At 46.9% G+C, this 11,119-nt stretch overlaps 1 protein-coding gene across 1 annotated transcript in view; it reads left to right on the top strand.

Moving 5' to 3' along the window:
* Positions 1-575: 575 nt before the first annotated feature.
* The window catches only part of LOC120052813 (transmembrane protein 266-like), a 43,649-nt gene continuing 33,105 nt past the window's right edge, over positions 576-11,119 (top strand). Inside the window, exons 1-2 of the mRNA XM_038999952.1 lie at positions 576-646; positions 705-926. Coding sequence (XP_038855880.1) covers positions 576-646; positions 705-926 — 293 coding nt within the window. The remainder of the gene's footprint in view (positions 647-704; positions 927-11,119) is intronic.

The following is an 11,119-nucleotide window of genomic DNA, read 5'->3' as shown; positions in this document are numbered from 1 at the left end:
ATTCTCCTATGGGGACAGCCAAATAACCCTTTTAGATTCTAGATAGCACCTTTTTTTCTAAGTGTAGGTACTGATTTAACGTCTATAAGTTCAGTCTGCCTGTTTGATGAAATGCTAACACTTGGCAGGAGTGAGACAGAATAATGTTGTTATTTGTTCTATTGTGCGACAGGACAGAGCTTTTTCAATAACTTTCTGTGTTTGTATCATTTCAACTTTTGTTCCACCCCAACAGAGGAAGTCATGCATATCAGACAATAATCCATGTCAAATAACTGGATATGCTCAGTTTGTTCCCTTTGTCATGGTGCTCTGGTACCCCCCTGCAGAAGAGGCTCAGCCTCTACCACTACTCAGGTCACTGTGTGTGTTTGAATCAGATATCATTGATGCAAGGTGTGCTGTTTATCGCCAATCACCAAGTTGGTGTTTTTCTACAGCACTTCAATGGACTTTATTTCCCTGTTTTGTTTGTTTCAAAGTAACACATGAACACCATCATCTCATAGTGTTGATTCTCAGACTTTGATATAGGATCTGGATCTCCAGCAGCCCACAACATTGTGTTTAGGGATATGGTTGAGCAGGCGGTTGGGTTGTCGGACCTGGAGGTAAAGGGTGAAGCCAGACCCAGTGGAGTTAGAAGGTGAAGAGGCTTGAGCTCAGTGGGCTAACACAGTCGTCTTCTCTCCCTGTGTGTTTAGTGACGTGGTGGAGCAGCAGGCTGGAGGCCTATCAGACCTGGAGATCATCTCCCAGCCAGACCCAGTGGAGGAGCATGGTGTGCAGGAGATGGACCCGTCCTGCATGGCTCCTGTCCAGCTGGTCAGCTTCGGCTACAGGGACCTTCCTCTGGCCCACCTGGACCTCTCCCTGGCCGGATCACAGCTCCTCTCTAACCTGGATGAGGACGACAACAGGGAAGGGTGAGGCAATACAACTGTATTCATCCATTGAAAGGCACTGACGCGTTCTGACCGTACAGTAGGTAGCTATTGATTAGGGAAGGGAAGGGTCAGGCGCTGTGGCTTTATGTACAGACTTCAGCCATTACACAAATAGGTCCAAACCTCAATAGGGAAGGGTCAGGCGCTGTGGCTTTATGTACAGACTTCAGCCATTACACAAATAGGTCCAAACCTCAATAGGGAAGGGTCAGGCGCTGTGGCTTTATTTACAGACTTCAGCCATTACACAAATAGGTCCAAACCTCAATAGGGAAGGGTCAGGCGCTGTGGCTTTATTTACAGACTTCAGCCATTACACAAATAGGTCCAAACCTCAATAGGGAAGGGTCAGGCGCTGTGGCTTTATTTACAGACTTCAGCCATTACACCAATAGGTCCAAACCTCAATAGGGAAGGGTCAGGCGCTGTGGCTTTATTTACAGACTTCAGCCATTACACCAATAGGTCCAAACCTCAATAGGGAAGGGTCAGGCGCTGTGGCTTTATTTACAGACTTCAGCCATTACACCAATAGGTCCAAACCTCAATAGGGAAGGGTCAGGCGCTGTGGCTTTATTTACAGACTTCAGCCATTACACCAATAGGTCCAAACCTCAATAGGGAAGGGTCAGGCGCTGTGGCTTTATTTACAGACTTCAGCCATTACACCAATAGGTCCAAACCTCAATAGGGAAGGGTCAGGCGCTGTGGCTTTATTTACAGACTTCAGCCATTACACAAATAGGTCCAAACCTCAATAGGGAAGGGTCAGGCGCTGTGGCTTTATTTACAGACTTCAGCCATTACACAAATAGGTCCAAACCTCAATAGGGAAGGGTCAGGCGCTGTGGCTTTATTTACAGACTTCAGCCATTACACAAATAGGTCCAAACCTCAATAGGGAAGGGTCAGGTGCTGTGGCTTTATTTACAGACTTCAGCCATTACACAAATAGGTCCAAACCTCAATAGGGAAGGGTCAGGAGCTGTGGCTTTATTTACAGACTTCAGCCATTACACAAATAGGTCCAAACCTCAATAGGGAAGGGTCAGGCGCTGTGGCTTTATTTACAGACTTCAGCCATTACACCAATAGGTCCAAACCTCAATAGGGAAGGGTCAGGCGCTGTGGCTTTATGTACAGACTTCAGCCATTACACCAATAGGTCCAAACCTCAATAGGGAAGGGTCAGGCGCTGTGGCTTTATGTACAGACTTCAGCCATTACACCAATAGGTCCAAACCTCAATAGGGAAGGGTCAGGCGCTGTGGCTTTATGTACAGACTTCAGCCATTACACCAATAGGTCCAAACCTCAATAGGGAAGGGTCAGGCGCTGTGGCTTTATTTACAGACTTCAGCCATTACACAAATAGGTCCAAACCTCAATAGGGAAGGGTCAGGCGCTGTGGCTTTATTTACAGACTTCAGCCATTACACAAATAGGTCCAAACCTCAATAGGGAAGGGTCAGGCGCTGTGGCTTTATTTACAGACTTCAGCCATTACACCAATAGGTCCAAACCTCAATAGGGAAGGGTCAGGCGCTGTGGCTTTATGTACAGACTTCAGCCATTACACAAATAGGTCCAAACCTCAATAGGGAAGGGTCAGGCGCTGTGGCTTTATTTACAGACTTCAGCCATTACACCAATAGGTCCAAACCTCAATAGGGAAGGGTCAGGCGCTGTGGCTTTATGTACAGACTTCAGCCATTACACCAATAGGTCCAAACCTCAATAGGGAAGGGTCAGGCGCTGTGGCTTTATTTACAGACTTCAGCCATTACACCAATAGGTCCAAACCTCAATAGGGAAGGGTCAGGCGCTGTGGCTTTATTTACAGACTTCAGCCATTACACCAATAGGTCCAAACCTCAATAGGGAAGGGTCAGGCGCTGTGGCTTTATGTACAGACTTCAGCCATTACACCAATAGGTCCAAACCTCAATAGGGAAGGGTCAGGCGCTGTGGCTTTATTTACAGACTTCAGCCATTACACCAATAGGTCCAAACCTCAATAGGGAAGGGTCAGGCGCTGTGGCTTTATTTACAGACTTCAGCCATTACACCAATAGGTCCAAACCTCAATAGGGAAGGGTCAGGCGCTGTGGCTTTATTTACAGACTTCAGCCATTACACAAATAGGTCCAAACCTCAATAGGGAAGGGTCAGGCGCTGTGGCTTTATGTACAGACTTCAGCCATTACACCAATAGGTCCAAACCTCAATAGGGAAGGGTCAGGCGCTGTGGCTTTATGTACAGACTTCAGCCATTACACCAATAGGTCCAAACCTCAATAGGGAAGGGTCAGGCGCTGTGGCTTTATGTACAGACTTCAGCCATTACACCAATAGGTCCAAACCTCAATAGGGAAGGGTCAGGCGCTGTGGCTTTATTTACAGACTTCAGCCATTACACCAATAGGTCCAAACCTCAATAGGGAAGGGTCAGGCGCTGTGGCTTTATTTACAGACTTCAGCCATTACACCAATAGGTCCAAACCTCAATAGGGAAGGGTCAGGCGCTGTGGCTTTATGTACAGACTTCAGCCATTACACCAATAGGTCCAAACCTCAATAGGGAAGGGTCAGGCGCTGTGGCTTTATTTACAGACTTCAGCCATTACACCAATAGGTCCAAACCTCAATAGGGAAGGGTCAGGCGCTGTGGCTTTATGTACAGACTTCAGCCATTACACCAATAGGTCCAAACCTCAATAGGGAAGGGTCAGGCGCTGTGGCTTTATTTACAGACTTCAGCCATTACACCAATAGGTCCAAACCTCAATAGGGAAGGGTCAGGCGCTGTGGCTTTATTTACAGACTTCAGCCATTACACAAATAGGTCCAAACCTCAATAGGGAAGGGTCAGGCGCTGTGGCTTTATTTACAGACTTCAGCCATTACACCAATAGGTCCAAACCTCAATAGGGAAGGGTCAGGCGCTGTGGCTTTATTTACAGACTTCAGCCATTACACCAATAGGTCCAAACCTCAATAGGGAAGGGTCAGGCGCTGTGGCTTTATTTACAGACTTCAGCCATTACACAAATAGGTCCAAACCTCAATAGGGAAGGGTCAGGCGCTGTGGCTTTATTTACAGACTTCAGCCATTACACCAATAGGTCCAAACCTCAATAGGGAAGGGTCAGGCGCTGTGGCTTTATTTACAGACTTCAGCCATTACACCAATAGGTCCAAACCTCAATAGGGAAGGGTCAGGCGCTGTGGCTTTATTTACAGACTTCAGCCATTACACCAATAGGTCCAAACCTCAATAGGGAAGGGTCAGGCGCTGTGGCTTTATTTACAGACTTCAGCCATTACACAAATAGGTCCAAACCTCAATAGGGAAGGGTCAGGCGCTGTGGCTTTATTTACAGACTTCAGCCATTACACAATAGGTCCAAACCTCAATAGGGAAGGGTCAGGCGCTGTGGCTTTATTTACAGACTTCAGCCATTACACCAATAGGTCCAAACCTCAATAGGGAAGGGTCAGGCGCTGTGGCTTTATTTACAGACTTCAGCCATTACACCAATAGGTCCAAACCTCAATAGGGAAGGGTCAGGCGCTGTGGCTTTATTTACAGACTTCAGCCATTACACCAATAGGTCCAAACCTCAATAGGGAAGGGTCAGGCGCTGTGGCTTTATGTACAGACTTCAGCCATTACACCAATAGGTCCAACCTCAATAGGGAAGGGTCAGGCGCTGTGGCTTTACAGGCCAGTTACAGACTTCAGCCATTACACCAATAGGTCCAAACCTCAATAGGGAAGGGTCAGGCGCTGTGGCTTTATTTACAGACTTCAGCCATTACACAAATAGGTCCAAACCTCAATAGGGAAGGGTCAGGCGCTGTGGCTTTATTTACAGACTTCAGCCATTACACCAATAGGTCCAAACCTCAATAGGGAAGGGTCAGGCGCTGTGGCTTTATTTACAGACTTCAGCCATTACACAAATAGGTCCAAACCTCAATAGGGAAGGGTCAGGCGCTGTGGCTTTATTTACAGACTTCAGCCATTACACCAATAGGTCCAAACCTCAATAGGGAAGGGTCAGGCGCTGTGGCTTTATTTACAGACTTCAGCCATTACACCAATAGGTCCAAACCTCAATAGGGAAGGGTCAGGCGCTGTGGCTTTATTTACAGACTTCAGCCATTACACCAATAGGTCCAAACCTCAATAGGGAAGGGTCAGGCGCTGTGGCTTTATTTACAGACTTCAGCCATTACACCAATAGGTCCAAACCTCAATAGGGAAGGGTCAGGCGCTGTGGCTTTATTTACAGACTTCAGCCATTACACCAATAGGTCCAAACCTCAATAGGGAAGGGTCAGGCGCTGTGGCTTTATTTACAGACTTCAGCCATTACACCAATAGGTCCAAACCTCAATAGGGAAGGGTCAGGCGCTGTGGCTTTATTTACAGACTTCAGCCATTACACCAATAGGTCCAAACCTCAATAGGGAAGGGTCAGGCGCTGTGGCTTTATTTACAGACTTCAGCCATTACACCAATAGGTCCAAACCTCAATAGGGAAGGGTCAGGCGCTGTGGCTTTATGTACAGACTTCAGCCATTACACCAATAGGTCCAAACCTCAATAGGGAAGGGTCAGGCGCTGTGGCTTTATTTACAGACTTCAGCCATTACACCAATAGGTCCAAACCTCAATAGGGAAGGGTCAGGCGCTGTGGCTTTATTTACAGACTTCAGCCATTACACAAATAGGTCCAAACCTCAATAGGGAAGGGTCAGGCGCTGTGGCTTTATTTACAGACTTCAGCCATTACACAAATAGGTCCAAACCTCAATAGGGAAGGGTCAGGCGCTGTGGCTTTATTTACAGACTTCAGCCATTACACCAATAGGTCCAAACCTCAATAGGGAAGGGTCAGGCGCTGTGGCTTTATTTACAGACTTCAGCCATTACACCAATAGGTCCAAACCTCAATAGGGAAGGGTCAGGCGCTGTGGCTTTATTTACAGACTTCAGCCATTACACAAATAGGTCCAAACCTCAATAGGGAAGGGTCAGGCGCTGTGGCTTTATTTACAGACTTCAGCCATTACACCAATAGGTCCAAACCTCAATAGGGAAGGGTCAGGCGCTGTGGCTTTATTTACAGACTTCAGCCATTACACCAATAGGTCCAAACCTCAATAGGGAAGGGTCAGGCGCTGTGGCTTTATTTACAGACTTCAGCCATTACACAAATAGGTCCAAACCTCAATAGGGAAGGGTCAGGCGCTGTGGCTTTATGTACAGACTTCAGCCATTACACCAATAGGTCCAAACCTCAATAGGGAAGGGTCAGGCGCTGTGGCTTTATTTACAGACTTCAGCCATTACACCAATAGGTCCAAACCTCAATAGGGAAGGGTCAGGCGCTGTGGCTTTATTTACAGACTTCAGCCATTACACCAATAGGTCCAAACCTCAATAGGGAAGGGTCAGGCGCTGTGGCTTTATTTACAGACTTCAGCCATTACACCAATAGGTCCAAACCTCAATAGGGAAGGGTCAGGCGCTGTGGCTTTATTTACAGACTCAGCCATTACACAATAGGTCCAAACCTCAATAGGGAAGGGTCAGGCGCTGTGGCTTTATTTACAGACTTCAGCCATTACACCAATAGGTCCAAACCTCAATAGGGAAGGGTCAGGCGCTGTGGCTTTATTTACAGACTTCAGCCATTACACCAATAGGTCCAAACCTCAATAGGGAAGGGTCAGGCGCTGTGGCTTTATTTACAGACTTCAGCCATTACACCAATAGGTCCAAACCTCAATAGGGAAGGGTCAGGCGCTGTGGCTTTATTTACAGACTTCAGCCATTACACCAATAGGTCCAAACCTCAATAGGGAAGGGTCAGGCGCTGTGGCTTTATTTACAGACTTCAGCCATTACACCAATAGGTCCAACCTCAATAGGGAAGGGTCAGGCGCTGTGGCTTTATTTACAGACTTCAGCCATTACACCAATAGGTCCAAACCTCAATAGGGAAGGGTCAGGCGCTGTGGCTTTATTTACAGACTTCAGCCATTACACAAATAGGTCCAAACCTCAATAGGGAAGGGTCAGGCGCTGTGGCTTTATTTACAGACTTCAGCCATTACACCAATAGGTCCAAACCTCAATAGGGAAGGGTCAGGCGCTGTGGCTTTATTTACAGACTTCAGCCATTACACCAATAGGTCCAAACCTCAATAGGGAAGGGTCAGGCGCTGTGGCTTTATTTACAGACTTCAGCCATTACACCAAATAGGTCCAAACCTCAATAGGGAAGGGTCAGGCGCTGGCTTTATTTACAGACTTCAGCCAATTACACCAATAGGTCCAAAACCTTTCAATTTCGGGAAGACTAGGCAACTAACATAGACAAACTACCCACAAAACCAACTGGAAATGCACCTAAATATGATCCCCAATCAGAGACCACGATAAACAGCTTCGCTCGATTGGAACCCATTCAGCAGCCAATAAGACCTACAGAACCCTAACAATTACAAAACCCATAGGATAAACAAAAACCTTAGACAAGACAAAAACCCCTAGACAATACAAAAACTAAACAAACCACCCCTTGTCACACCCTGACCTAACCAAATAATAAAGAAAGCAAATATAACTAAAGTCAGGGCGTGACAGCTTGGAACACTAATTCACTAACCCTGTAGGAGAGATACCACTGTAGTTACTATAACAACAACTGGATTACAGAGGGGCAGGGTTGACTCCAACCCAGGCTGAGAAACAAATTCATTATACAGTAGGATTGATATAGTTCTAATAGTAACTGTCCATTTTCATTGCTAGAATACATAAATTTTCCTATTTGATATTAATATGAATTAATCAGTATTAGTCAGGTAATCATTTGTCTCATCAATAGTTTATACATAACCTTATAAATAGCCTTTTTACAATGTAATATTTCCTTAATAGTCCTGAAAACTCACCTAGACTTATGTACTCTTTCTGTTTGTCAGTTTCAGGCTGAGGTTGTCGTGATCAGTGGTGCCTAAGTATCAGTAATGGGGAACCTTTCAAATGTAAAAGTAATTACCTGCGATCTCAACACATCTCTGATACTCAGTATATATTTTGTGCTTAGTTGGTATTCACCTCTCCACGCTTGCTTTAGTAGAAACCTTTGTGTGTGGGCCCAGGCAGCGAAACCTAGCTGGCGGGAACATTTGTTTTTGTGGGGAGCAGTTTGAGAGGCACGCCACCCTGCCATGGTTGACTGTTCATATTTGTCAGGTGAGATTGAATTTGGAATCAGCCAAGGGGGGAGTAAGTTGTCATTAGGACTGGAAGTTTTAGTTCACTGCCTGCGAGGGAGGAAGTTTTCATTCACTGCCCTGTGAGGGTGGAAGGTTTAGTTCACTGCCATGTGAGGGTGGATGGTTTAGTTCACTGCCCTGTGAGGGTGGATGGTTTAGTTCACTGCCCTGTGAGGGAGGAAGGTTTTGTTCACTGCCCTGTGAGGGAGGAGGGTTTGGTTCACTGCCCTGTGAGGGAGGAAGGTTTAGTTCACTGCCCTGTGAGGGAGGAAGGTTTTGTTCACTGCCCTGTGAGGGTGGAAGGTTTAGTTCACTGCCATGTGAGGGTGGGTGGTTTAGTTCACTGCCCTGTGAGGGTGGATGGTTTAGTTCACTGCCATGTGAGGGTGGATGGTTTAGTTTCATCATGCCGGCTGTGAGTGAGGAAGGTTTTTGTTCATACTGCCCTTGCGTAGAGAAGGTTTGGTTCACTGCCCTGTGAGGGAGGAAGGTTTAGTTCACTGCCCTGGGAGGGAGGAAGGTTTTGTTCACTGCCCTGTGAGGGAGGAAGGTTTTGTTCACTGCCCTGTGAGGGAGGAAGTTTAATTCACTGCCCTGTGAGGGAGGAAGGTTTTGTTCACTGCCCTGTGAGGGAGAAAGGTTTAATTCACTGCCCTGTGAGGGAGAGAGATTTAGTTCACTGCTCTGTGAGGGAGGAGGTTTTGGTTCTCTGCCCTGTGAGGAAGTTTTGTTCACTGCCCTGTGAGGGAGGAAGTTTTGGTTCTCTGCCCTGTGATGGAGGAAGGTCTAGTTCACTGCCCTGTGAGGGAAGAAGTTTTGTTCACTGCCCTGCGAGGGAGGAGGCCCCTGTTCTTTCCTCAATGCTATATGGCTCTTGTGTATTTCTTTCTTTCTTTCTTTCTTTCTCTCTCTCTCTCTCTCTCTCTCTCTCTCTTCTTCTCTTCTCTCCTCTCTCTCTCTCTCCCGTCTCTCCCTCTCTCTCCTCTCTCTCTCTCCCCCCGTCTCCTCTCCTCTCTCTCGCCGGTCTCTCTCTCTCTTGCTCCTCCTCCCTCGTCGCTCATCTCTCCTTCCTCTCCTCTTCTCTCTCTCTCCGCTCTCTCTCTCTCTCTCTCTCTCTCTCTCTCTCTCTCTCTCTCTCTCTCTCACACACACTCTAACACTCTGACTAACATTAAAATGCAAACAGAAAAAATATAAATAATAACACAAGGAATAAATACACAATGAGTAACGATAACTTGGCTAAATACACGGGTACCAGTACCGAGTCGATGTACAGGGGTACGAGGTAATTGAGGTCGATATGTACATTTAGGTAGGGATAAAGTGACTAGGCAACAGGATAGATAGTAAACAGTAACAGCAGCGTATGTGATGAGTCAAAAGAGTGCAATGCAGATAGTCTGGGTAGCTATTTGTTAACTATTTACAGTAACTAGCTATTTAGCAGTCTTACGGGTTGGAGGTAGATGCTGTTCAGGGTCCTGTTGGTTCCAGACTTGGTGCATCGGTACCGCTTGCCATGCAGAAGCAGAGACAACAGTCTATGACTTGGCTGGAGTCTTTGACCGTTTTTAGGGTCTTCCTCTGACACCACCTGGTATAGAGGTCCTGGAAGGCTGGGAGCTCGGCCCCAGTGATGTACTAGGCTGTACGCACTACCTTCTGTAGCGCCTTCAGTCGGATGCCAAGCAGTTGCCATACCAAGAGGTGATGCAGCATGTCAAGATGCTCTCAATGGTGCAGCTATATACCTTTTTGAGGATCTGAGGGCACATGCCAAATCTTTTCAACCTCCTGGGGGGAAGAGGCGTTATCGTGCCCTCTTCATGACTGTGTCGGTGTGCGTGGACCATAATAATTCCTTAGTGATGTGGACACCGATAAACTTGAAGCTCTTGACCTGCTCCACTACAGCCCATCGATGTGGATGGGGGCGTGCTCGGCCCTCCGTTTCCTGTAATCCACGATCAATTCCTTTGTCTTGCTGACATGGTGGGAGAGGTTCTTGTCCTGGCACCGTACTGCCAGGTCTCTGACCTCCTTCCTGTAGGCTGTGTCATCGTCGTCGGTGATCATGGCCACGCAGTCGTGGGTGAACAGAGAGTACAGGAGGGGACTAAGCACGCACCCCTGAGGGGCCCCTGTTTTGAGGGTCAGATTGGATGTTTTTTGCTACCCTCACCACTTGGGGGCGGCCTGTCAGGAAGTCCAGGATCCAGTTGCAGAAGGAGGTGTTTATCCCAGGTCTTTAATTTAGTAATGATCTTAAGCTTCAGTTAGTCAGAAGTTGGACTCTATACATTATCAAAGGGGCCTGCTCCGCGCCACAGCAGCAATGAGATTTGTGCTAGCTGAAGGATTGTTTATGAATTTGAATGCCATAATATATTTCAGAGAAAGGCTTCCAGTCAATACAATACCTCAAGAAGTTCAGTTCAGTGAAATACTTCTGAGTTGGTCCTCAATTGTTCTCTCTCTCTCTCTCTCTCTCTCTCTCTCTCTCTCTCTCTCTCTCTCTCTCTTTCTTCACTCGGGAGCCAGTGAGTAGGTCAATATTTCCTGGAATGATCTAAAAGGTCACTTCCTGATAATGTGTTTGAAGGGAAGGAAGGGAGGAAAGGGAAATGAAGGCAGCTCAATCCTCCTGTTCCCCCTGATTTTGCTGTGATGCTTGAGCAAATAGACTGTTATACAAATCATCTGTGATTGGCTGATAAGGACTGTTCTAATCCGAGCCCTGATGAAGGCAAATAGGAGATCAGAGAGAGAGAGAGGTGGTGTATCATCTGCTGCAGTCAGTCAGTGTGTGTAGGGTTTGCAGTCCTTTATCATGGACCGTCTGCACTCTGAGGGAGGGATGTTGGCTGATT

The sequence above is a fragment of the Salvelinus namaycush genome, chromosome 1 (genome assembly GCF_016432855.1).
Source record: "Salvelinus namaycush isolate Seneca chromosome 1, SaNama_1.0, whole genome shotgun sequence".
NCBI classification, from domain to species: domain Eukaryota; kingdom Metazoa; phylum Chordata; class Actinopteri; order Salmoniformes; family Salmonidae; genus Salvelinus; species Salvelinus namaycush.
Note: the sequence above shows the minus strand (reverse complement) of the source record. Positions and strands in the feature narration are given on the sequence as shown.